This window comes from Musa acuminata, chromosome BXJ2-3 (assembly GCF_036884655.1).
Source record: "Musa acuminata AAA Group cultivar baxijiao chromosome BXJ2-3, Cavendish_Baxijiao_AAA, whole genome shotgun sequence".
Lineage (NCBI taxonomy): Eukaryota > Viridiplantae > Streptophyta > Magnoliopsida > Zingiberales > Musaceae > Musa > Musa acuminata.
In genome coordinates this window covers 10,261,853-10,289,361 of record NC_088340.1, presented here as the reverse complement: position 1 = coordinate 10,289,361, position 27,509 = coordinate 10,261,853, and the positions used below count along the sequence as shown (strand labels likewise).

The 27,509-nt window shown below is 44.7% G+C and overlaps 3 protein-coding genes and 1 long non-coding RNA gene across 6 annotated transcripts; all 4 read left to right on the top strand.

Moving 5' to 3' along the window:
• The first annotated feature begins 3,409 nt into the window (after positions 1 to 3,409).
• LOC135606671 (pentatricopeptide repeat-containing protein At3g16610-like) lies at positions 3,410 to 5,800 on the top strand. Its single transcript, XM_065097727.1, has one exon. The coding sequence runs from the start codon at positions 3,410 to 3,412 to the stop codon at positions 5,798 to 5,800; it is 2,391 nt and encodes a 796-aa protein (XP_064953799.1).
• Positions 5,801 to 7,553: 1,753 nt separating this feature from the next.
• LOC135607348 (ethylene-responsive transcription factor RAP2-9-like) lies at positions 7,554 to 8,353 on the top strand. Its single transcript, XM_065099107.1, has one exon. It carries the CDS (start codon positions 7,602 to 7,604, stop codon positions 8,154 to 8,156), a length of 555 nt encoding a protein of 184 aa, XP_064955179.1. The 5' UTR covers positions 7,554 to 7,601; the 3' UTR covers positions 8,157 to 8,353.
• A 1,426-nt stretch (positions 8,354 to 9,779) lies between these two features.
• LOC135607346 (uncharacterized) lies at positions 9,780 to 19,061 on the top strand. Of its 3 annotated transcripts, none has more exons than XR_010485152.1 (5): positions 9,780 to 10,064; positions 15,893 to 15,947; positions 17,082 to 17,279; positions 17,354 to 17,449; positions 17,516 to 18,156. It is a non-coding gene; the product is annotated as an uncharacterized LOC135607346 (long non-coding RNA). The 3 variants fall into 3 exon arrangements; XR_010485151.1 differs by lacking the exon at positions 17,516 to 18,156 and adding an exon at positions 18,229 to 19,061 and having other exon boundaries at positions 9,781 to 10,064; XR_010485150.1 differs by having other exon boundaries at positions 9,782 to 10,064; positions 17,354 to 18,156.
• A 2,629-nt stretch (positions 19,062 to 21,690) lies between these two features.
• LOC135607345 (APETALA2-like protein 5) lies at positions 21,691 to 25,107 on the top strand. Its single transcript, XM_065099102.1, has 10 exons — positions 21,691 to 22,670; positions 22,805 to 22,830; positions 22,954 to 22,984; positions 23,079 to 23,166; positions 23,282 to 23,427; positions 23,505 to 23,549; positions 23,743 to 23,834; positions 23,928 to 24,082; positions 24,147 to 24,341; positions 24,427 to 25,107. Exons 1-10 carry the CDS (start codon positions 22,147 to 22,149, stop codon positions 24,673 to 24,675), a joined length of 1,551 nt encoding a protein of 516 aa, XP_064955174.1. The 5' UTR covers positions 21,691 to 22,146; the 3' UTR covers positions 24,676 to 25,107.
• Positions 25,108 to 27,509: the final 2,402 nt, after the last annotated feature.

The window sequence follows — 27,509 nt, the reverse complement described above, 5'->3', positions numbered from 1 at the left end:
AGGTCAGTTTGAGGAGGTCTATATTCTTCTCGGGATTGGGTTATCAGTCTCCCACCAACCCCATGAAGGGAACCCCTCCCCCCCCCACCTTTCCCTCCTCTATAAGTATCCAGCTTCTCATCCCCAGCACTCTCATTCCCAAGACCTCTTCCTCCTCCTCTTATTCTTCCTCCTCCTCCTCCTCCTCCTCCTTTCCCATCTTCTCCTCCCTGTGTGTCTATGTATGTGCATGATGGATGGCCCTTTTTGTAGTCTTCCACAGCTTTCTTGAACTGCAGTCATCATCCTTTGGAAGTGGGCATATACCTCAGTTGCAGTTCAATAAAGCTGTGGGAAACTACAGAGAGTGACCAAAGAATTAATTGAAGGAGCCACACCATGTGGATGCCAATGCCTTCTACCTCCTCTTCCCTCTCTCTCTCTCTGTCTCTCAAGGTCAGTATCTTCACTTACCAAGAGGGCCATCTCTCTCTCTCTCTCTCTCTCTCACACACACACACACACACACACACACTCTGAGTAAAAAGATGCTGATTTCTTTTTGGCGAAGAAGGTAAGTCTTGCTGAGTTGCTGTGGTTGCCTTGTTTGATCTGAAGGTGGCTCTGTTGGAGTGGGCACCTCTATCTCATCATGGAAGGAAAGGTGGGTTCATGATGGGATATCAAGGCAGCCTTTTTCTTCTTCCACACAATACCATGCTGCTCCTTTTCTTCTTGGGTTAATGGTATTCCTTTTTATCTTGTGGTTATCCCTTTCTGGTAAATTTTCTCATCTGCAGTCATGCAAGGTTAAAAGAGGCAGCCAAAAATAGTCAATACTTGCACTGGTGCCACCCTTCTCTCAGAAATGAAGGAAATCCTCTGACATAGATTCCCTTGCATGCCCCAGGCTTTACAAGGGTAAGGAATCACTTGATATCGTCTTGTTCTGAGATGGTAAATCTTAGGTTGGAAGCACACTGCTTGAATCCCTTCTTTTTTTCCTCTGACCTGTATACAACACAAAATAGATGTCCAATTATCTCACACATTCATTACCAAGTGGAACTTAAGCTGCATGGATTTTTAGTTTGTGAGATCTCTTTAGAAGCTGTTGTTTGGTTGGCTCTTCATAGAACATTTACAAAACTGAAGCTAATTTCACAGTCCAGAAAAAACACTTAATGATTCGGTTGAGTCATGACAGAATGGTAATGAGTTGGCTGTGCATGATGAGCTTTGAACAACCCAATCATAATTTATGCCACCCTTAATCAATCTTAGACATTTGTTCAGGAGATGATGTTTTGGTTTGAAGATTTCCTACATGCATGTTGATCTACTGAAACTTAGTCATCTGATCTCTATAAATAAAGATTATAAACATGATGCATAGTATTGTAAATGAAGATCACAAATATTGATTACTGTTATCCTTTTTATAGCATATTAGAAGAAACACAACTTAATTAGTAGGGGGGAAATGTCATCTTGCAGCAGTTTCAGATCTGTTTTCAGCAGAACCTCCACCCCCAATCCAAACACCATCTGTTTATACTCCTCTGGCAATTATACAACATTTTATATCTCACTATGTTGAACTGGTTTAATTGAGCATATATCACAGAGAGAGAGAGAGAGAGAGAGAGAGAGAGAGAGAGAGAGAGAGAGAGAGTAATTATGGGTATATCAAGTCATGACAAATTTTTAGGCAATAAATCTAGGTTCCTTGAACTCCAATTGACAGTGTATAATAAGAACTCATGACTAAATCCTTGTATCTAAGATTATATATGGAAAAATGCATCTTGTAAAGGTATCAATGAACAAACATTAATGAGAAGAAAAAGATCCTTCCAATGGTTCCTTGTGATACAATGAGGATGATAAAGATGGATCATGTGCTTTGATCCCCATAGAATGAATGATTGAACATTCAAGGAGCTTACAGATTTTTCTTCCCTCTGGATTGAGAGGAACACCTTTGTGGTAATTCACTGATCAACAAAACATCACTTTTGAGAAGGTTTTAGAGATCCAAGTTAAAACACTTAAGCAGATTATTGTCTTGGATGAGTGTTTGTGATGACAAGAACACATTTCCGGATTGTCTTTGAGTACCAACCAAAAATTTAGTATGTACTAACCAGTAAAATTCCATGTGACATTTAATTGGCATATGCAGTGCCTGCTCATGGATTCCTGATCTTTATTCAACCAAGAACAGATGGAAATGGTGAGCATGGCGTTCAATCCAAAATAGGTAAAGAAAGAGGTAGCATTTCCTTTGGTCATCTGTCTAAGCTGACATCACAAGTGTTGCTTCTTCTGCTGGATTTTCTTCTCATGTTTAGTTTGAGAGCAAACTTTAGGAAAGAAAGCTCCAACCTTTTGCACTCTTTATGGAGCCAAAAGGTTCAAATCTCCCAATACATTCACAGAGATGCATCACCATGATTACTGCTTCAAGGGTCAGAAGCGAGTTCATCATCATAGCATGGAGTTGCAGGTGGAGGTGAATGCAGCATGGAGCTGATATGGCTGGGTGTGTGGGAGCAGATGGCAGAGAGCAGAGTTGGGGAAGCAGCATGTGAAGTGTGGAGCCAGCGGCCATGAGAAGCCAAAGCCTTGTGCCGGCAACCATTAGCTGGTGGCGTGGTCAGCCATCATCCATTGTTATTTCATGCGGACTACACAACAAAGTCTAACTTCATATCTCCGAGACATTCCAATTGATCTCAACTTCATGTCTCCGAGACAATTCCAATCGATCAGTCTATTATTATATTAAGTGATTGATCTCAAGTTCGAGTCTACTTATGAACGTCACATATGACATTTGATGTATGTATATTTTCTTCATTTTTTTAAGCAAAACCTAACTCTACAAATTCACTTATCTTCATGGAGGCTGTGAGCTAAATCCACACCTTAAATATAATTAGGAGTAATATTATTGGATAATACTATCATTAATTTAAGTACTTTTAAAAAAAAATTGAGTGATTTTGTACATATCTCATTTACTTACCATTATGAATAATACTATCGATAAAGATTGAGTTTAAGAATTGATAGATTTATCATCAAGCTAGTTATATATTATTTTATATAATTAGTTATCTTCAGTATGTCGTCGATTCCTACACTTTTAAAGTTATATTAGGATTTTTATACTTATAAAAATTAAACATTAAAATCTCTAAATAAATTTAAAAAATAATTTTATAAAATAAATAAAAAATCAAGAGAAAGAGATTTTATTAAAATAAATATTTTATTTTTGTAAGTATACAAATATTAATATAATTTTCGAGACTATAAAATATCGAAATATTAAAAATAGCTAATTAATTAGCCTCATCAATAGAATGGGGAAAAGCTCTCGCTTCGGTGGTTGTATGATCGATGCGTGACCCAACTCTTCCTCATGGCTGCCTCCGCGCCCCCTCCTCTCTCCATCTCCTTCCTCACCTCTTCTCCTCCCTCTTATGTACAACCTAAAGCTCTGTCCTTTCCTTCCTCCACCACTAACCCCTCCGCTGCCACCGCAAGGCCGCTCCAACCCCTTTCATCCACCGCCACCGCCACCGCCGCCGCCCTCGACCGCTGCTCCGACGCGCTCTCCCTCCGGGAGGGCGCCCAGATCCACGCCCGGTTCCTCCGACTCGGCGTCGCTCCTGACCCCCGCTTCTCCACCCAGCTCCTCCGCCTCTACTCCGCCCACGGCCGCCTCGCCGCCGCCCGCGCCATCCTCGATGCCATACCCCGTGACGCCCTCTCCCGTCTTGCCTTCAACTACGTCATCCGCGCCTACGCCTCCTCCGCGCTTGCCGAGCCCGCCCTCGACCTCTTCCTCGAGATGCTCGATTCCGGACTCTCCCCCAACGAGTTCACCTTCCCCTTCGTCCTCAAGTCCTGTGCTCTCCTCGGGCTCCTCGATCTCGGCCGCCAGATCCACGCAGCGCTTGTAAAAACCGGCCTTTTCGTCACGAACGTCTTCTGTGCCAGCGCCCTCTTGGATCTGTATGTGAAGCATGCGCCTTTCGGTGATGCGTGTCAGTTGTTCGACAGAATTCATCACAGAAATGAAGTGACTTGGAATTCCATGATGACTGCTTACGCCCAAAATGGGTTTTTGGGGCGGAGCTTGAAGATGTTGGACAGAATGGCGGATTCTGGACTGGAAGTTGGAACCAGCAGCTGGAATTCCATTGTTGCTGGCTGTGTTCGTTACGGGGATTTGGAACTCGCGTTGGGGATGCTCGGTGAGATGCTTTCCTCAGGCTCGTTCAAGCCCAATGCAGCCACAATTAATACCCTCCTTCCATTAATCCCCACAATCCCCGCTCTGGATAGTCTCAAGGTGTTGCATGGATTTTCCTATAGGAATGTGGAGATAATGGATGTCGACCCGGCTGGTGCTGATCGATTGTGGTCGGCGATTGCAGCTGGGTATGCCTTCCATGGATGCATGGACTACGCTGCCTGCTTATTCGAGAAAGTTCAGTTGAAAGGCAGCCAGTTGTGGAATTCGATGATCTCAGGCTTCCTTGAGTGTGAGCAAGTTCATGAAGCATTTGCCGTCTTCCGAGAGATGGCCTTTCAGTATGGCCTTGAAGCAGAAGCCCTCTCTAGAGTTTCACTTACCTTGGTCCTTCCAGAATGTGGTGAGCTGTGGAAGTCTGGATTGGAGATCCACGCCTATGCTTATAGGAGATGTGTGGAATCAAACACGTCGGTGAGCAATGCCCTGATGGCCATGTATGCAAGGCGAGGAGACAAGGAAGCATCCAAGAAGGTCTTCCAGACAATCACAGAGAAGGATGTCGTGTCCTGGAATACCATGGTGGCAATGTACGTGATGACACACGATACTGATGTTGCATTTGAACTTTTCCGGCAGATGATTGCAGTGGGTGTCAGGCCCGACGAGTTCTCATTCAGCTCTGCACTCAATGCATGTGCATACTCATCATATCTTAGGCAAGGAATGGCATTGCATGGGCATATGGTTAAGAGTGGGTTCTATTGCTCATATCAGGTTGTGCAGAATTCGCTCATGGATGCTTACGGGAAATGTGGGTGCGTAGAAGAAGCTCGAAGGGTCTTTGAGGAGATATACTTGAAGGATGTTATCTCATGGAATACTGTTATCTCATGTTGCGGTTTCAGTGCGCATCCTCAGGAGGCCATCTCGCTTTTTAGCAGGATGAAAGAGGAGGGTTGGAAGCCCAATCGTGTCACCTTCATCGCACTCCTATCAGCTTGTAGTCATGCGGGATTGCTCGATGAGTGTCTGCATTACTTTGAAACAATGACCAGCGAACATGGGATCGTACCTGATGTGGATCACTACTCCTGTATCGTAGATGGTTTAGGTAGAGCAGGTCAGCTCGAGAAAGCTTACCGGTTCATCAAAGACATGCCTGTAGAGCCAGACGATTGCATCTGGGGTGCACTGCTGAGCAGCTGTAGGATTCATGGGAATCTTGAACTTGCAGAAGTTGCGGCAAAGCGTCTGATTGAATTGGATCCTCAGCATTCGGGCTACTGGGTGTTGCTGTCTAATGTTTATGCAGACGCATCTAGGTGGAGGGATGTTTCGGATGTCCGAGCCGCCATGAAGGATGCTGGGGTGAACAAGTGCCCTGGTTTTAGCTGGGTTGAGGTCGGTGGCAGGGAGGTGCACAGGTTTCTTACTGCCGATAAGCTTCACAAGCAGTGTGATGATATTTATGCAGCTCTTGATGGTTTAGTGAAGCAGTTGAAAGATGAAGGATATGCCCCACTTGTGTCTCCCAGAGATCCTTTCTCCTGATCAGGAAAAATAGGATTCAGATACAATAATTGTCTGTGGAAGGAAGATAGTGTCAACCCTAACAGAGTGACCTCACCAAGTGATACAATATGCATGACTAACTTATTGGATCTCCTGCATCATTAATCGGTCATCGATAGATTTCAGATGTCGAAGGATATATTTATGCTGATACCAAGAGTCAGAATAATGTATGATCCGAGAAAGTTTTCGGGATTGGGTACGCAGATGCGCACAGATAGGCTGCTGATTGCATGTTAATGGAAGATTCCTACTTGCTGTAGAGTGATTCACTAAGCTGCACCTGCTCGATGGAAATGTGATGAATCAATTTAGCAAATTACTAAAACGTTTCCTGCCTCAGGTTGAGCCACATGCCCAAATGAAAGCATAGACTCAGCGGGGATCTGATCTCGTAAAAAGTGAGGGACTACAGTAGTCGGAGAGCTGAAAACCAGCTATCGTTTAGTCACCTGACAGTGACAGAATTCAATTCAGAAAACAAAGAGTACTTTGGTTTATCATCAAAGTTATTTGATCGAATATGATACACTTCGTTTGCAATTATCCTTTAAAATTAATCATGTTTCCCTTTCCGTTTATGTATTGCCAAATGTCTTCTCCTACAATATACATCACATTGTTTATGAACACAGCTAAGATCTCAAGTCAAAAGTGGCCTCCGTTTGCGGCCCAAGCAATGTCGGGTAGACTCGAGCGGCTTGTTTACCCACCTTCCCCAGTCGTCGCCTAAGGTCAAACCAAGGCCGCATGCATGTCGGGTTCATCTCATCTGGTCCGCGTCGTCGCTTTCCCTCACCAACCTTACTCGACCCATTCCGCACCCGCGCACACGTCGCACTGACTCTGCCTCCTTCCCCTCCCCTCCCCTCCCCGTCGTAGCCTAAATTACGGGACCTATTCCCCGGTCTCACCCATTTAATGCATCTCAACAACCGTCTCGTACCCATATTAACTACGACGCGTCTCTTTATGCTTATTGTTTTATCTTCTTTATTCCTTATTACAAGGATAAATATATACTTTTCCCTCCACCGCGGTTTCGCGTTAGGCGCGGCTGGCAGACCACCGACCTCATTGTCCTCCCGAAGCGCCGCCCTTCGCCGGCAGCCGTCGGATCGGGTCCGCAGGTCACCATCCGACCGTCCGTGATGGTGGCGGCCGCCTGCCGCGTGTGGTTCCGTGACGAGGGAGGAGACGTCTCCACACGTGCCGCCCAACGACACGTGGCCATTGAAAAATGCAGGAAAAATAAAACAATTATTAATTCGAAATAATCCTTTTCAATGCTCGGGGTCACGCACCGCCTAAGATTGTCGGCCGGGTAACGTGGCGGCTGCGGCGGTCGACACACGGCCGTCCTATTCCCCGTCTTTTGCGTGCCACCCCTTTCCTCTTCTTTCCCCACTATTTTAATATTTCCGTTAATCTTCTTGACGGCCCCGTCATGGATTATGGGGAAGATGATGACAAGCTGTGGCTTTCCGTCGCACTAACGGCGTCACGCTAGATTGTCGTTTCCTTGATCTTTTCCGTGTCATTCACTTGGCTACCGGATAAGCAATCCAACAGTGGCGAGAACGACGCGTTCGCTGCCTGCCTCCGCGCTAAGTATTGCGCGCCCTCCAAATGTGCAGCCAAGTGTTCCTCTGCAGATTCTATCCAGCCCGTTCAATTTGACTTGATTATGATGGACGGTCGGGCTTGGTTTTGAGGCCCCTCCGTAATCTTTCCTACGAGGAGGCGTCTATATAGTTTCCATCCAGGGCTTTGGATTACAATGGGATCATGCGATGGAGGGAGGGAGAGAGGTCTGGTAGAGAAGAGAGAGATGGAGATGGAGATGGAGGGGCTGTTGCCATCGAAGAAAGCGGCAACGAGGGGGAAGGAGAGGCCGTACCGAGGAATAAGGATGAGGAAGTGGGGGAAGTGGGTAGCGGAGATCAGGGAGCCCAACAAGCGGTCCAGGATATGGCTCGGCTCCTACTCCACCCCCGTGGCCGCCGCCAGGGCCTACGACACCGCGCTCTTCTACCTCCGGGGCCGCACCGCTCGCCTCAACTTCCCCGACGACATCTCCGTCGACGACGGCGACGCCGCCCGCGGGGCGGCGGCCGCCATGTCCGCGGCTTTGATAAGGAAGAAGGCGGCCGAGGTCGGCGCCAAGGTCGACGCGCTCCAGTTGAGCGGAGCGGCGGTGTTCGGCGCTCGGGAGGACCGGCGTGGGGAAGGAGATCAGAAACGGTTCAAGAATCCTGATCTCAACCAGGCGCCGAGCCCCGAGAGCTCCGGTGACGACTGGAGCAGCAGCAGCGGCGGCGACAGCTCACGCTAGATCTTGTGAAGGAAGAAGGAAGAAGAGACCATGTTTATATGTTGCTAATAGAGATAGCTCCTTTTGCTTGTTCCTAGTTGTAGTTCTTTTGTTTGTTAGTGAACCAATCCAAGATGCGTTGTCGGAGTCAACTCTTCATCCATGTAAAGAGAGCTTCCGTGAGAAACCAATACATCTACCTTCCTCTTCTGTTCCAATCACACATGATTTGTGTTACTGTGTGGGGGTTGAGCTTGCGAACCAGTTGGATCAACTGCACAAGGAAATCTGTGGCCGGCTGCCATGGATGCGATTGTTGCCCGACTTCGCTGCTGAAAGCTACGAGTATGTGATATTAAATACGTGAATTCCCTGTTATTTATTTCGATTACGTCTCCTCAAATTTAATCGAGAAACAAAGGTAGAAGATTGGATGCTGGATGTCACTGCTTTACCCTCTCTCCTCCCATGGCAGGTTGACGCCGCAGGATATTACCCTTTGCGGACTGGTTATCATTTGTCGTTGTTCAGTAACTCCTTAGCCGTACCCTTTTAATCTGTTTAAGATATAGACGAAAATTAGATATTGTTCGAGGATCCAAGTGACGTAATATTTGTGATTTTTTAATATTATATGCATGTGTAAATATCTAAAGTTGAGTTCTTATCGAGAAGAACATGATTGAATAGAGGGGCCGACACAATTCGAATTCCTATAATACTTGGATACCAGTGCGGTCCACATGCCACGAGTGACCGAAATCCAGTCAAACGTTCAAACTGTATATATTGTGTAGAGCTAATTGTATCGTAGTATTAAACCTAGCGGTTTATCTGATCCACCACATCAAACTCAAATCCGTATCATATCTGATGAAGCTAAATCTATTATTAGAAATTGTTTGATATGTTAGCTGAAAAATAAAATAATAATAATAATAAATAGTATTGTGCAACTTTAAGTCGTGATAAAAAAGTCAGCACGGTTTGATTCGATCTCGAAAATATGAGATCATCCATGATAGATTCTACAATCGAGGGGGTCGATGTGAGATCGAGTTAGAACGTCATGTGCTAAGTCAATCCGAGGTAGAACAAGAAGTCAAAATTTTCATATTGAACTTTTTCGTATTAAATTTTTGCTCAAATTGAAAAGAGGGAAACTCTCGATTCGACCTATTCTAAGTTTAAGTCAATATCAAATAAAATTTATGATGTTTTTAATGTTCAAATTTTTTTATACCTATCGATCGACTTTTATACCTATTACTAGAGTCGATGGTATATAACTCGATAACGGTCGTCGATCGTATATGTCTCGAGCAGTCGCCCCGTATGATTCGTGAAGTGTGAGTCGGTTTGTATGGTACCGTGTTATGTGGCGTCCTCGGATGACGTGGGAATCGATTGCTCCGCCTGCGTACGTCCTGTCTACTCTGAGGTACCACGTCGGGCTGAAGCGCTACGTGGGCTCTGAGGCGCTGAGGTGTCTGCCAACTGTTGTCGCGTCGGAGATGCCGGAACGTTCCCTAACAAATGGGTTCAAGAAATAATGAGAGGGAACGAAGTTGCGGAGTGAGCCCACGGAGACAAATTTATCCTTTTGCTTCCAAATCGATCATTTTTTGAAAACACTTTCCTCCTTTGAAGCGTTTCTGCCTCGTTCCGCCGGTCCCCCTCTCTATAAATCTCAAGAGAGCGAGGAGCGCGAAGGAAAGAGAATAGGGGTCGGTCGACAGATCCGGAGAGGGAGGGATTCTTCCGGTGGAGTTTCTCGTTGCGCAGTGGGGGTGAAGTCCACCGTCCCCCTCCGCTGCAGCAGCGGCGCCCCCGGCCCCCCCCCCCCTCTGTCGGTGCAGGCGGTGGCTACTCGATCCGAGAGCTTCCGCACCCGCCAGGCCGGCCGCCGCAGTGAGGAATTCCGTTTCGGTGAGGCCTCCGCTCCTCTTCCCTGTTTTCTTTTTAGTGTGGTTGATTTGAGATGCAATTAGAGCGGGATTTTTTGAGCATTTATCGCTTCCTCTGTAAACTGTGATTGGTTATCGAGCGTCCTTTTTGTGTTGTATGTTTTTATCTTGAAAACTTGATCGGTTGGTATATTGCATAATGGTAGATCATATTTTGGAATTCGATGATCACTTGTTGGCTTTATTGGCCGTGGATCTGAAATTGCTTTTGAGATATCTGGCAAGAGTATCGATTTGATGGTTGTGTAAGTCTGATGATTATTTGACGGAGGGATATATTTCTAAGATGTGAGAGGATTTGGTTATATTCTTGCTTGTTGGAACATCCCTGATGTCTAACCAAAATCATAGTAGTTCAGCAGGATTCGCCTTTGGTTCCTAGCAGAATTAAAGAGTCCAAAGGCGCCGATGAGTCATCGTTACCCAGAATACGACGATTTTAGTAAGATGTTTATGGCAAGTCGATTTTAGACTAATCTGGCCGTGCTTGCTTTTTTTATGCTATATCCTTGCAATGATGGGAGTTTTCCAGTTGTAATAACAGGATAGTATTTCAGATTACTTCTGTATTTGTTTTGAGCATTAAGATAAATACTAACATTAAACATGAAATGCCATTCTGTGTAAAGCTTTTACAATTAAATAATGTCCAATTCTTAGGAAAGAAACTAATGGAGATACGACCATGTCTCGATATTTCATATCCATTATTAGAATGTAATCCTTTAGGCTAGAGCTAAACAAGAGTACAAGACTAAAAGGGGAATTTGGCAAGGAGACACCCTTCTTCAGCATAGAATCAGAATTCAACAGGCATCGCTTTTCTTGAAAGAAGGTTTATAATTACAAGAATCATTAAGAAAACTTTTGAGCAATTGTAGGTCAATACCATTCTGTTATTTAAACGCAAAGAAAATTGTCATGCATGCATCCACCAGCAAAACACAGAATCAGTCTTTGTTTAAGCGAAAAAGGGAAAAAAAAACTTTCCAGCATGTCTTCTTTCCTGGTCCACTCTCTCCTATGATGAGGTCAATGACTGACTAAAATGTTGAGCATGTCACTTGTTGAGGCTGTGGTAGCATGATAAAATCCTAGGATTTTATCATAGAAGAAAGGGGAGAAAAGGGGATGATCATTTCGAGGGGATCGATCTTCTTGATCACTTCGAGGGGATCGGTCTCCTAGGGTTTGTCAAAAGACTAGATAATATTTCATTGATTGGTGAAAGAAAATAGATACATCCTTATTTATAGAGTTCTACCTAGAGTCCACCAGGACTTGGACTCTTAATAATGAATAAATAAATATTAAATAAACCCATATTCGACTCTTACTGAACTAAACAAACTCAATAAAATATTATTCAAAAAGCTTAGAAAATAAAGGGATCCTAACAATTCCTCTCCCTTCAAATCAGTCTTGTCCTCAAGGCCGAGTAGCATCAAACTCGGGGGTTTTTTCTTTCAGCACTTCAGTCACGGGGTATCTGCGGCACATCACAACTCATTGATAAAGTAAGTACGGTCTCCACTTCTTGATAGTGTAAGCAATAGGTTAGCCTTTCGGTGTAGTAGTCGTTGCAGTCTACTGAAGAACCCTCTCCATTCGATGGCTAGTGGCAGTTGTGACCTTACTTCCACATCTTCCCTTTAGGATCACCTATTTTCCATTAATAAAAACTTCATGATTAGTTTAGAAAAATTTCAAAAAACATTACCCAGGGTTGATATTCATTCAATTCCAAGCACCACTTGGAAGTCTTCCGAGGGTAGCAAAAGGAAATCCACAAGCAACCATTGGCCTTGTATAATTAACTTTATCTTCGAACATTTGCTATCACAAGTTAAAATTCGTCCATCAGAGACTTTTACTTCGAATTTGTCATAACCTTCAATATGGTAGACTAATTAGTTAGCAACCTTACTGTCCATAAAATTATTAGTGCTACCAGTATCAATCAAAACTATAACATGCTGATGTTCCAAAGTTCCTCCAACTTTCATAATTCATAGTTTGCGGGTTAGAGTAGCCGGCTAATACATGCACTGTATATATGATAGATCCAATATCTTCATCAGAATCCATACCTTCATGATCGGAGTCCACATTGTTAGCTTTCGGTTCTTTCCCAATTGGTTCAATCATCAAAAGTTGCCTTTGTTTACATCGGTGCTCCCTGCTCCAATTTTCATCATAGTGCCAACACAAACCTTTCGCTGATCTTTTCTTGATTTCTTCTCGGGTTAGTCTTCGGGTGGTAGTTTTCGGCTGGGAATAGATGGGGCGGGTGGCTTGCTACTCATCTGTTTGTTGTCACTTCTGTTTCGACGATTTTCCCTGTTGATTTTTTCCTCATGCAAATGAAATTGCAGCTGTCATAGTGCGGGGTTGGCGAGCTTTGATTTCACACCGGATATCTGGATTAAGTTCTTCATTAAATGTTCCCACTAGTCTGGCTTGATTTGACAATCGTTAAAATCTGCTATGATATTCTAGCACTATAGAAATCTAGCGAATTTTAGCGAGCTGTCTATCAACATTCTCATATTCAAATGGTCCAAAGTGAATGAGAAGCCCTTTTTTGAATTACTCCCATGAGATGACCTCGTGGCAGCAGGTTTCGTACCAATTATACCATTGGATTGCACCTCCATTTAGTTGGATTGAAGCTATTTCCACCTTGGATTCTTTTGGAGTTATGTGAAAACGAAAATTTTTTTCTGCCCTAGAGATCCAACTAACCGGATCTCTATCTTCTTATCTTGAAAATTCCACCTTCATGCGTGGATAGCTTGTGTCTTTTTCCCTATGTCTTCAGATCAGTTCAATGTAAGACTTGAACTTTCATTTTGTTGAAACTTATTGAAGCTCTCCAATAGACTCTTTTTAAAATCGTTAAGGGTTTTTTACAGCCGGTTCTTAATTTTGGTTTCCAAGGCTTAGTTAGGCTTACACTAAGTTGTCGGTAGCTATTGCGTAAGACTACAGATTTGTAATCTCCAATTCCTGTTTTTGGTGTCAGGTCAAGGGCATCAGTATTGCACTATTCGGTGCGGCTGTTGTGAAGTTTGGCCCGGGGCAGCGTTTGGGGTGAGAGCGCTGCGGTTGCTGTGACGAGGTGGCGTTAGCGTGGGGAGTGGTCCGTTGGCCGAGAACAGCGACGGCGGCGACCCTTTCTTGCTCGAGCAGGATGGGGCATAGCTACCCTCATGCTGCTCTCGGTTGGGAGGCTACGTGCAGCTGCTGAGGGCTGGGAGGTGGCTGGTAGGAGATGCTGGCAGTGTCGTCTCTGACGGAGTTGTGGCTATAGAGATGTCGAGGACCGCGGTTGGGAAACAGAGGTGGAGGTTGTTTCTCGCTCGAGCAGGATAGGTCGCGCTGCTGGAAGGAGATGTTGGCCAGGCCTCCGGAAGGCGGAGGCGGCGTCGGCGTGGGGAGTGACTGAGGGGGTGGCATATGTCGATCGCGTGTGGTCGCTGCATGTGCTGGAGGCCGGTTACAGCTGAACGAGGGGGGATGGTCGAGCGGCACAAGATATAGAGGATGGTGGATCTAGTGGCTGCGCCTGCGACCCAAGGGGAGGCAACGAGGGTCGCGGCTGGGAGGCGGGCGACGGTGGTGGCAACCAATGGCTACGGCAGCAGAGGGTGCTTTGTTTCTATTACACTGCAGAAGGAGATGCTGGCGACGCCGAAGGATCGCAAGCAGTTGAGGAAACAACGGCTGCTGCGGTGGTTGCGGCCGTCGTGGTTGCCCTGTTTCATCTCTTTTCTTCCTTTCTCTTTTTTTTTTTTTGAGATGATGATAGCTACGACACCACTACAACAAAAACGTCGAGGATCGTTGCTCTGATACCAAATGATAAGACCCTAGGGTTTTATGATAGAAGAAAGGGGAGAAAAGGGGATGATCACCTCGAGGGGATCAGCCTCCTAGGGTTTATCAAAAGACTAGATAATATTTCATTGATTGATGAAAAAAACAGATACAACCTTATTTATAGAGTTTCGCCCAAAGTCCATCAGGACTTGGACTCTTAATAATAAATAAATAAATATTAAATAAATCCCTATCTGACTCTTATTAAACTAAACAAACTCAATAAAACATTATTCAAAGAGCTCAAAAAATAAAGGGATCCTAACACAGTATTACTATGATTTATTAGCACTGAACTTCATTTCAGGTTTTCTTTATTAGATTTGCTTGGTTTTTCTAAACTAATCTCTCTTTCTTGATTAACTATCAAGAATGTTGTAAATCAGATAGTTATTCTTTTGGTTCCAACTAGATGATTGGGCAACCTCTCGTGTTTCTCTCTTATGAGCACCATGATCCATCCACTCTTATTTGAGCTTCCCACTTAGGTAGATTCCATGTTTTGCTTTTCTCCCATTACTGGATTTTAGAAACAGAGATTGGATTACTAATTTAGTGATTGCCAATATTTCTTGGCAATATTGGTGATATTAGAGGACTATCCTATTCCCCCTCGAGAAATAAGATGAAGACTATGTCTCTCTCAGGGTTTTGTAACTATTTGAAATTAAGGTTTAAGAACGTAGACACTCTTTTGTTGTTAAGGAAAAAGAAATAAAACATAGATACTCAACAATGTTACAAGTACTATACATATCAATGGGTAGAAAAGATCCCAAGTAATTGGTATCCTAAATTTTGAACAAAACTTTCTACTCCTGAACAATGTGATTAATATTATATTAGAGAAATCCTGTCAAGGGGAGACCTTATGCATGCTTACTTAAACTTTCCATCATCCAATTGGTCTTTTATTTTTAAGTGGCCATAAGAGCGAAGATTTTCAATACTGAAGCTTGAATCCACTAATGGATATCTAGGAAATTTTGATGATTTTTTTTTCAACCTGGTCTTATCTCATGTTTACAGTTTTTTCTATCTTCTGATGTCTCCCATGCTCATCACTATGTGATAGCTGCCTCATTTTCCTTGATCATGCAGAAACTTATGTGGATGTATCTGATTAGGAAAATAGAATTTCATCCTTTGTCATCGACTAAGAATTAAAAGGTGGAACTGAAAGTGTTTATGTGACTGCTCTGAGCATGATAGTCTATTAACTTGATTAGTGAACAGGTCAACGAAAAGAGAAGCTTAAGTGGAACTTATTATCTTTGGGGTTATGGGTGCCAAGTTCTCTGATAAGAAAAATCAGCAAATGTCTCTTCGTGTGGACAAGAGAGTCGTTTTTAAGAAGCATATGGGAAAGAGATTATTATTGTTATGCTATTTATTATTAGAGCTTGATGCCAAATGGGCAATATATTCATTTATCGATTTGTTCAGCTTTGTCAACATGGATATGCATTTGTACTTACAACATATATGTAAAAATCACTTGCACACACGTTTGTCACTTGTAGTGATGTATTCGGTATAGGTGCAAAGTCTGGGAAAGATGATGAGATAATGTAATAGGTTTGTTGATAACTTCGACTGTAGTTGATATGATGCATCCCTATTTTGTGATAGCATTTAATGCATGTGAGACTTGCTTTCCAAAAGAAGTAAATTTCTTTTTCTTTAGCACGATTAACACAATTAGTTATCATGTTAGAAGAATGATATAACACCTAAATATGGAAGCATTCCTTGTTATGTATCTATAGGTGTCCTCTCATCCCCTCCCCTTCTTCCTCTACTTCTCTCATATAGAAATTTGCTTGTGCATCGAAAACATTGGCTTTTGTGGGGATGTGTTAGATCGATCTTGATAGAATGTACATCTAAAGTTTCCTTTCTGTTCAGGTAGTGGTCAGACTGACATAAGCGTGTTTCCTGCTGTCCGTAGCTCACGGAAGGGGTACGTATGATTTTGTTTCTTGTTGTATGCATGATTCTTAATGTTCATTTTTTACTCGGTAAAGATTTGTGCATCACTGGGGATGAAATTTGGTTCCTTGTGATATGTCTGAAGTTTGACATAGGAAAAAGAAAAGTCAGTATCGATTGCGCTTTCGAAGTATGACTTAATGGACCAAAGAAGTCATTAGGGATGTTAGCAGTAACATCCATAATATCTTACCCTAGAATTTCTGTGCATAATTCAGTTATGAAATAGTGAAACTAATGACTCGAGGATATATGGCCCATATTCCCTGGAGATGGATAAAATTGCATGTCCTTGAGGCTTTTTCTTTTATCATAATTCTGTAATGTCTCATCAACCCAAGTGCAGTTTTCTTAGAAGTTATAATGGCCACAAGTCCTTACTCAAAGTTGCATGGATTCATCATGTAAAGGAAAGAGAAAACCTTAAAAGTACCAAGGGTTATCCCTCCTATATGAAATTGTTTTTGTGGATCTGAAAGTGGTCCCTAAAACGTTGAAACTACTTTCTGAATAACACATGATGGGATGATAACCCCACCCCTTGACCTGCTCTGAAATTTATTGCCAAGTATTTGGGAGGATGATCCTCGCAAATTCCGACCGAAGCATGCGCACATAAGTTCCAATTTTAATGTTTGCACAAGGGAAAATGATCAACCTGCAGAGGCTGCAATGCAAGAGTCGGTTTAGGGATGAAGGCAGCATTCGTTCTAGGAAAACTGAGTTGCCCTTATAATATTTTGTAAGAGGGAACATGCATCAACCTTTTCCTGCTCGTCACTATAACTGCGAAGTAAATGTTAGATATCTACAATTAGGCCTTCCCTGCCACTGCTGTACCGTTGGTCGATGGGGGCACTTCCTAAATTTGCATTGCTGCTGCACATTTGGGCTCTGTTGAACATGTAAGATGGCCACATTATTAGCATGGTCCTTTTTTGGGATTTCGTGCCTGCTCTTAAACGAATTAGATTCTCCTAAAGCCAGATAATTTGTCGAGGGAGATATCAAACAAAAGAAATCGTCATGCTCTGTCCGGTAAATAGCTCCCTTCCTTGTACTACATTGTGATTCAGAAAACTGATACTTTATCTTCCTGCTGCAGACATTAAATAATGGACTCCAGAAGCTGTTAAGTAAAACTAATGGTTGGAGTAATTGATGAGGTGATAACTCCCGCTGCTCTTGCGGTTCCTGAGACATCCAACCTTGAAGATGGGGCAAGGTTCTGAATACTGGACCATGTCTTCCGGTTGAAACAAAATACCATAGACTTCCAGTCGTCGACGGTGATGGTAAATTGGTACGTGAAATATCCGCTTGGTTTTTACCTTCTACTTTTCACTTTTTGTCATGATAGGTTTTTCAACATTAAAGGTTGGGATTATTACAAGGGGATTTCGTCGTTAGAGCAGCGCCGCAAATAAAGCATGAAAACAAGAAACATTCTCGAGTCTAAGATGGAAATCACGTGTAAGTCACTATCACTATTTACGAGTTCATACTAGCGGCTGATATCTTACGCATCCTTCGTCTCAGCCATCGCAGAAATTATCCTATGTGACATAGGAACCCCATAACACCGGCATCACTAGCTTCAGATACCATATTCATGTTCTCTAGGTCTTCGACCATGCCTTCTCTTCATTAGTTCCAAGAGTCACCTTAATATATTTAATGTTTTCTGCACCGGTCTCAAATAGAAAAAAGTCATGTCAGCTACCTACCGAATGATGAGTGAAGAGAGATGCATCTTAGGCTGCTAAGTGGACAAGAATCGGGTACAGCTGGTGAAAGGGTAAATCTTGGCGGTAATTGAGTGGTGTAACTACTGAGTACTGCCACTGGTACTCAAAATGGGGGCAGCTGTTTCTGTGATCAATGCATTATGTTTATGCTTCTCAATCGTGTTTGCAATTGCCACTGGTACTCAAATGGGGGCAGCTGTCTCTGAGCAATCTTTTATATGAATGCTTCACGGCTTCCACATGTCAGAGGGTGAGAGAGAGAGAGTGTGTGTGTGCGTGTGTGTGTGAGATGTCCAAGTCAAACCCTACTTGCTCCAACTCTTGTTTTACGTTTGCCTAGAACTCCCTGTCTTACACACAAGTTGTGATCAGTGTCATACGTCGGTAATGTAATTATCACAGCATCCGTTTATTTGATGTTTTCTTATGCTTCGTGCTTGCTCATTCGTCGATTCCTGATGCTGGAAAAGCAAGTGGATGCTGAATGCGAGCAATCGTGTGCAGGGTGGACGTGAGCGCAGGGCGTACGCCGGGTAAGACACGCGGTGGGCGACATATGGGTTCTCTGCCCGCGGTACGACTGTGGAGAACAGCGGCGTGGTAAATGCGCGGTCGGTCACATGGAGGGAGCGACGAGTCCATCCCCTCTCAACCGTAATTTGGTGGCGGCCCTACTCACGTGACGCACGCCCTCGTTCTGCAGCAATGCAAGCCCTCGTCTCCTCAGCCTAACCAGTTTCGGTTCGCTTTCAATTCCAGACACCGTCACGGTTGGGACGCCCTCCCCTACTCACGACGTAGACCCGGCCCCACCTTCCTTTGTCCAGGCGCTGCCTTCGTGTCGGGATCCTCTCCAACGCCGGACGAAGCCAGCCGCGACCTCGACCGTCCACTTCCCCCGTGGAGAGGATCCCCAGACGTGCAGCATCGATCATGAAGGAGACCGAGGTGACGCAGATACAGCCCATCCGTTCATGACTGGGAGCAACGAGGTGGCGGAGGAGGTTCCACGTGCTGGGAAAGAGGTCCATGTACGAAAAATCCCAAGCCAGGCGGCCATGGGATGGATGGATGGTTCGTCCTTCCTTCTCGGACACCATACTCTTTGAAGTGTCATGGCAACCCAACGTTGGTGCCTTTGAAGAGAAACCGGCCGCTTCTTGGTTCCGTGGGATTCGGCCACTTGCTGCACATTTATTGGAGCTGTCCCATCATGAATGCTGCCATCCTTTTTTTAGTTTGAAGGAATAGTGAAACGAAACCACATTAGGTATTTTATGTTTGTTCGGTTCATCCCATCCTATATAAAATAATAACAAATCAGGATGTTGTATTCAGTAAGTCGGGTCAAGAACAGGAGGAGGATAGCGATGATAGCCGCCTGCAATTATTATTCCCGCCACAGTACAACTAATAAACGACGAGTAAAACTAGGGGTTGGGCAAAGCACACGACGGTAAAAAGATAATGCATTGATTTCGGAATCAAGACGAGACGAGGCATAGCACAGAAAAAGGAAGGGAGGGCGGTGGGGAAGACCACGTATGATGAAGAACACCAACATGGCTATCGCTGGAATCATGCCACCGGCTACAGGAATTAAAAGCACGAAGCACATAAGGATGACAACACAAGAACCATGGATGCTTCCTTGTCGACATGTTAATTTGCTTTGCTTTGCTGCGTACAAGAACCATCATACTATTGCTTGGTTGGGAGCAGAGATGATGGTGGCGGTCGCTGTTGTTGTCATGTGGGCGTGAATTGTCAAGTACAGCCTATGGCCGTCCATTATTGTAAGGCACCAAAGGCCAATAAGTTCCTCAATCTAGCGAAGCCCCGTCGTACAGGGAGGCACTGTGAGTTAGAGAAGTAAACCCATCACGACTTCACCCAACTCTATTAAGAAAGAAGAAGATCCATCATCCACTGTTTCAACCAGCTGTTGTTGTACTCGGAGCATCATTTATCGCACATTTTTTTTTATAGGAAAAAGGAGCATCAACATCTCCATCAGAGTGACTGTGTGTGTGTGTGTGTGTGTGTGAGAGAGAGAGAGAGAGAGAGAGAGTGTGTGTGTGTGTGTGTGCGTATACTGTTGGCTTACAGAAGAAAATATTAGATTAGAAAAAAAAGAAAAAAAAAGAAAACTCATGAACAGTTCCTTGCTGAGGTTAAACTATGTGTCAGCGTCCATTCAATTGCTCTCGACCTGGAGAAATCACTAGTTCTCTGACAACCATTTTTTGAGGAAATTTTGATGCGGCAGCCAAAAGCCGAAATGGGGAAAGCAACATATCCTCCGATGGCAGCAATGTAGGGAAGGGGGAAGTGGCATCCTCCACAACCAGCCAGCCAGCCAGCCAGCCAGCCACACAGGAACATGGACTGTCCTTCCCAATCCAATCATGCTGCTTCCTTGTTCAACGCACCACCAAATCTTTTTTCCCAGATCTTAACACTCCTTGTTTCTGTCCCCTGCAACAGGTTCCCCCTTGTATCTTTCCAGTATATGTGACCAACCCAAGTCAGCCACACTATGTTCCAAGCATACCAGCAGTTGTTGATCCCCATCATGAATTCTGTCGTTGCTCCCATCATCATCAACACTACCTGTGTGTTGTGTGTGTATCGGGATAAGGTTAATCCGATACAAAACTCGTGATTCTCCATGGTAAGAAGAAGATGCTGAAATTTTTAGGAAAATGCTCACCATCCTCCTCCCATCATTGATTGCTACTGGAAATGCCACGGGCATCTTAAAAGACCCTCTACAGTGAAGAACATCGGGTTCTCTTTTTCCTCCTCTCCTTTTCCATTTGCTCTGCCCTGTGGCCGGTGGCTGCCTGTCAGAGTAAATGGGCATTCAAGGCGATGTCTCTGTCCGTCGGACTCCGATTGGCCCTCTGCACCTCCGCCCCCTTCCTCTACTCTTGGACTGGACTCCTCTACAGTATCTTTTCCTTTTATACCATTATTCCCTCCTTCCCCATTTTGTCATGGGTTCGGGTGGTGGGAACAGTCTACATGTCCTCTCTTAAAAGCTCATCTTCCTCGGTTGTTTTCTTCAACTGGTCATCCTGTCTGTGATTTGGACAATAAACTTTAAAGAAATCTCGTCTCAGCTGGCTCCTCGATGGCCAGCTTTGAACGTTTCCGATGCCCGTCAAATCAATCTGACACCCATAGTTTTCATCCACAGTACTCGCAACTTGTATTTTGTGGATTTGGTGAAGGGTGTTACACCCGAGCTGATCCTCGAGCTTCGACACTAACTCATTGATGATGGCAGCCACTGGTGCGGAGGGCTTATCCTCGAGTTGGCTATCGAGACGCATGCTGCTGATTCCTTAACTCGGCTTTGGACCACCAACCGGAGACGTTTGATCTCCGATAACATGTTCAGATGTTGTTGGTTCGCATAATACTGGTCATCGTGCAGATATTTTTAAGCGAATCTTCAAGTTACTGATCGAGAGCAGTCTTTTACGAGTTCTAAATTATGTATGTAAAATGTGTAGCGTCCATAAACAGGACATCAAATTCCTCGAGACAGCGACTCTTCCATCAAAAGATGATCCCAACTTATTGCAATGTAGACTTTGGAACGACTTACTGTGATGCAGATTTGGGAGCATCCTCCGCTCACAGTGTGAAGGACAAAGAAGCACCATGATTCAGAGATGGGAGTGTAGCGAAACAGATCGTTCGCGTAGCCATGGGTTTGACACAGCTGGGCGGAGCAGTAGTAGTTAAGCTCCTTCGAGCGAGTGAGGGCTGTTAAACTGGGTAGAGGCTTTGGCATTGCAGGGATGGCTTCTGTCTTGTCATCGCTACCACCAAATACGAAAAAAATTGGAAGTGGGCTCGACAGCAGCCATATGAGTGACTGATTGGATTGGAACAAATAAAAGAAAAAAGCAGGAACGTGTGTGTGAGGGAGGGTGGGAAGTAGACTTCGAGTGAGATCATCCACCAGCACCGTGGTTGCCTTGCCTCTCCCAAAGGAAAACCTTCCCTTCCCATTTGGTCTTTCTACTCTTGGATGCATACAGCCACAATGTGCTGAAAGCTCCTTTCTCTTTTAAGACATGTATAATTGATATATATATATATATGTATATTTCTTTTTCCGCTCATGCAAATCTTTGGGTGGCACCAAGTTTAGTAAAGCTGCTGCTTTTGGGTATCTAAACGCTTTCCCCTGCCGCCTTTTTGCCTCGGTGCCTGACGGCGTTTTTTGGGCTTTGGAAGAAGGAAATGGCGAGGAGAAAGCTATAAATATGGAGCTGTACAAAGTATAGGGGAGACGATTTTTCCCTTTTGTTTCTTGGAAGGAAAGAAATTTTTTATTTTGAGGGTGGGAAGGACATAAAAGTGCGATTTTTGCGGAGGCCGAAGAGCTGAAGATCCGGTCTTGGGATGGACGGGATGTGGGATCTCAACAGCACGGCCTCTGCGGCGGCGTCCGCGGCTGGGGACGGCGGAGAGGAGGATAACAGGAATCTGGCGGGGGTCTCGTCTGCCGACGCCGAGAACAATGCCTCCAGCTCCTCCGTGGTCGTCGTCGAGGCTGCCGATGAGGGGGAGACAGACGGCGGCGCCGGGAAGATCTTCGGATTCGCTATCTCCCGCCGCCGCGAGGAGAGCCTCTCCGCGGAGAGCGAGCCCGCGATGGTCACCCACCAGTTCTTTCCGTTGGGCGACCAAGGAGACGCTCGACACGGTGGCGGGCCACACGGTAGTGCCTGGCCGCCGCCGCCGCCGCCGAGCTCCCACTGGGCCGGCGTCAGGTTCTGCCACTCGTCTGAGCGGGTCGTGATCGGGAAGCCGGCGGAGGTGCCGCAACCGGTGAAGAAGAGCCGCCGGGGGCCGAGGTCGAGGAGCTCCCAGTACCGCGGCGTCACCTTCTACCGGAGGACCGGGCGATGGGAATCCCACATATGGTTAGCTCTCTCTCCTGATGCCCTGTCTCCCGAGTCTCGAAAGATCGGATCTCGAACCCAGTTTTTGCCTATTCGACCCCCTCGCTCCCTGTTCCGGTCTCATGCTCACCTCTTCTGCTCCGCTTTCTGTGCAGGGATTGTGGAAAGCAAATCTACTTGGGTGAGTACCCAGATGTTCATGGACAAGATTATAAAAAAGGAACAAAGATTCTGCTAACATGAATCTTTCCTTCGATTCAACGAGTTGCAACTGCTGATAACTTCTCTGGATTTTTGTCTGCAGGTGGATTCGACACAGCACATGCTGCTGCTAGGTGAGTCCGTCTGTTCTCGCCCGACATGGCTTAGATTTCAGAGTTGGTCACGTGAAGATGAAAAAGGAGACATGGAATGGCAATTTTGTCGCAGGGCATACGACCGAGCTGCGATCAAGTTCCGTGGAATGGACGCAGACATCAATTTCGATTTGGACGACTACCAGGAGGATCTGAAACAGGTTAGGAAGTGCGACGAAGATGAGTTGACGAAACATGATCCTTGTCCGTCTTGGATCTTCACTTTTCTACTTTTGTCGAATCGAGCTCCAAGTGTTGGAATGGCTTGGTTTGCAGATGACCAATCTCACCAAGGAGGAGTTCGTTCATGTGCTTCGACGCCAGAGCACAGGTCTCCCGAGAGGCAGCTCCAAGTACAGGGGTGTCACCTTGCACAAGTGTGGGAGATGGGAGGCTAGAATAGGGCAGTTCCTGGGGAAGAAGTATAGTGCTGCCTCCATTGCATCTCTTAGATCTCTTCACCTGCTCATATGTTGTTTAACATCCATTTTTTCGACAGATATGTTTATCTCGGCCTCTTCGACACTGAAATTGAAGCTGCCAGGTATCCAGAGATCTTAATTTCTCATACCAAAGATCTTATTTTTACTTCATGCATAGAATCAGAGTGTCTTCAAACTCACTCTTGTAAAGAAGAAAGGAAAAAAACAAAAGAGAAAAGCATTCACAGGTCCTTCTCCGATGGTTAGGAAATGGAGGGTTGGTGGTTTCTGACGAGTTTCGTTTTGGAGATGCAGAGCTTATGACAAGGCCGCGATCAAGTGTAGCGGAAAGGATGCAATTACTAACTTCGATCCTAGCATTTACTCCAACGATCTCGACATCCAGAGTGAGTTTCTTGCAGCTGCATGCTTCGTCGTCATCGTTTTCTCTGCTTGATAAGTTTCTCATTACTGTATAATCTGTATGTCAAAACATTTAGCTGGCACAACCGAGCACGATCTCGACCTGAGCCTGGGCAGCTCGGGATCCAAAAGGAATAACCTCGATCAGAGGGACGATAAAGGCTTCAAGGTAGTGGACCAAGGAGTTCCTGTTGGTTTCGAGCCAGAATGGAGTCGCAACACCAGACTGAAGGTATAACTTATAATTCCGATCTGCTTGTTGCTGCTCGTAGCTAAACATTTATCATGTGCACCAGTTTCATGAGATGCTTAAGCTGCCCGATGAGAAAGAAAGCAGAAGCAACAGATCACAGAACATTGGCTTCCTTCGTTCTCCGGTTCTTGTTGAGGCCGATGAGGTGTGCAAGTACCCACAGCTCGAAAGGAATAGTGAGACATTGCCGATGGTCCAAATCATACCACAGCAATTCAATCACCCTAGATTTCATCAAGTGGGTGTCCCCAATTCAAATCGAAACTGATCTTTCTCTGTGATGCTTTCGACGCAGCTAATCGTGCAACTCCTCGATGATGCAGTATGCAGGCAGCATCGAAGGAGTAAGGACTGCTGCAGGGCTTTCGTTTCCAGTCGCCGGTGATCAACGATGGAGTCATTTAGGCCAGGGGAAAGGCAGCGGAACTTGGCTACCGGCCGCCGCGCCACCGTCTCACTTATTCTCGGCCACCACTTCTGCAGCATCATCAGGATTCCCACCACAAATAGCAACATTGCCTTCCAATTGGCAGCAGCAGCAGGACTTGCAACCTTTCGTGAGGCCCAGCTAAAACAAAAGGACACTTCGGTGGTGGGATCCATTGCCTCTGCTGTCGAAGAACCCACTTCGGCCATGTTTTGTTGCAGCTTTCGACCGCACCACTACCACAAGACATCGACGAACCTTTCGAGCGCGGATGATACGGCATCTGTGGCTAAAAGGGTGGGAAGAATTGATGTAAAAGAATTGGTAGATTAGATGCTTTCATTTGAAGTGGTTCTCTCCTGTGTTCAAAGAAAGGCTCTGCTGCTACGCTGCTAAGCTCAATGGTGTTTGGTTTTTGCACTTTGCTCTCTGTGTCTTCTTACCTTTGCCTGTAAAGGTCGGTGGCAGTGAAGAACCGGAGAACGGAGATCAGAGAAGGATGAATGATGGTGTTGTAAACCTACATATATGGGGTTTGTATTTGATGGCTAATAAAGATTGTCACCTTAGAAATGAAGATCAATTTAGCACACAAGAAGCACCAATATGTTAGCCAAGCTAAAGACATATATAGTGCACATAAATCCTGCTTGTTGTTGCTTAAAATCATTTCATTTGCACATGATGAATTGCAGAAATGCATGCTATCCATCTCACCAAGACAACCAGCCCTCCTTTGGTACTAATGTTGTCTCCGATTTGGCATGCAAAGGAACTGGCATCTTATGTTGTGTTACCAGTCTATACTGTATCTAATTTCCTCGAACTTCAATGCTGGCCCCAAAGGTAATGCAAACAGAGGTGATGCATTCCAGTCATTAATTCCTTCTAGTACTGGCTGTACCAGATGAATAGTTCATTCCTATCGAAGAAAGCATTCAATAAATGCTTCTTTTACTGCACTTTGGTATACAATAAATTTTCTCTCCTTTTTCACATCCAAACATTCTGTGATACAACCACACATAGTTGAGATCTTTGTTATAAATATCTCAAAAAATAATTCAGAAAATTATAGTAATAATAAGCAAGAACAACAGAGAGAGAGAGAGAGAGAGAGGTATGATTATTGCATTTCTGTGAGCTAAATCACCATGCCTGGAGTGATGGAAATAATGTGTTTGTTTGTGTGTAACACTTGTGTTGGCTGATGCTTTTCACCAAGTGGAGCAGGGGAAGAGCTGTTCAACATTTAAGAAAATGGCAGAAAGGCCAAAACATCAATGATGGCACATCTCCTGTTCCATGTCCTTGCTGTTCCACCTTGTGGATTGATCAGGAGTCCCTCCCTCAAAAAGGGTAAGGCTTTGCTACATAAAACATATCCAGATCAGTTCATCTACAATGATATGAAATGTTTGGTGCATGCAGAAGTCAGTACCTTCATGTCACTACTAAACAGTGGCTCGGCTACGGGAAAACATCATATATCTCCCCATCCACAGACTTCATTTCGACGTCTCAATCATCCTTGTAAGGTGTAATATACTTATAGACTTCCACCGCAAAGAAAGAAAAGGCAGTGCCCGAAATATGCATATCAATCATAGCAAGTCCAATCAAATAATTTGAGAGCCATGGAAGAGCCAAAGGCAGCGGTGACGAGAAAAGATAAGAGTCGCGTAGCCACTCCACGGAATCCCTTCCTTCGCTTGCTACGTCTTCCTTTGGCCGGCCTCAAAGCCTACTCCCGTTTTGGACACATGCTTCCCTTCCCTTCCCTTCCCTCTCTTCCTCCTCCTCTGCTGCGCCAGGAGCGAACAAGTTCTTTACTAGGAACAGAAAGGCTGCTCCCATCTCATCAGCATCCGACCTCAAAAGCTCGTGGCCATTTGACCACTTTCTTCTTGGTCGCTTCCTCTTTCCTTGACAGTTTTTTCTTCGAGGTCTCTCGGTGATAGCACTCGACTCTCTCTGTCTCTCTCTCTCTCTCTTTGGCTTGGTTGGTGGGAAAGAAAGGGTACAGTGAGGGCCTGAGAAGAGCAGAAAGGGGTCTGCATGTGATTCCCCCATCTGCTGCTGTTGCCATTGTTTCTGCTGCTGCTGCTGCATGAACACTCATTGCTGCTTTTTGTGGCAGCTCTGGACCACTTGAAAAGACACATATAAAGGGGGGCATATCGCTTTGAAGATAGAGAGAGAGAGTGATCAATGGTGGATGGTGACACTGAATGCCTCAACAGGTTATCACTGATCAGTTCGAGACATCCCTCATTTCCCCTGCCACTCTGACCATTATTGAGCGTCTCACTATTCAAACTGAGGTTCCATGTATCAGAGTTGCTTGTGAGCTCTTTTGGTCATTATCACTGATCAGTTCGAGACATCCCACATTTTCCCTGCCCTTCTGACCATCATTGGGCTTCGCACTATTCAAACTGAGGTTCCATGTGTGAGGGTTGCTTGTGAGCTCTTCCGGTCAATGAGTTTGCTTTCTTAAGAACACTCTGCAGTGCATTGCTGAGGGAAAGCACTGCTGGTGCAGACACACATCAGACACCCAACATGAAAGATTCCTCTTTGTGGGTTCAGAGTATGCGCATTGATTGATTGGTCTTGTGGTGCACACACTGACTGATGTATGCTGAATAAATAATCTTTTAATACTGAAACACATCATAATTGTTGTGTCTTTTTTAATCTGATGTTCAAAACTTCTCTAATACAAAATTATTTTTAGCTACATTGCATTTTAATCAGTCATCTTAAGGATCTTTTCGTTCATATCTATCACTCACAAATTTAATACAACATGCATGTTCATCTAACTCCATGCCATGTCCCTTCCACTAAGCTTTGGTTAATCACTTCTAATTATGATTACAATTTACTATATTGGGGTTCTATAAAATGTGCATAATATTTCTTACATTTTTACTATTAAGTTAATAATTTTTAAATGATTTAATGGGCATATAT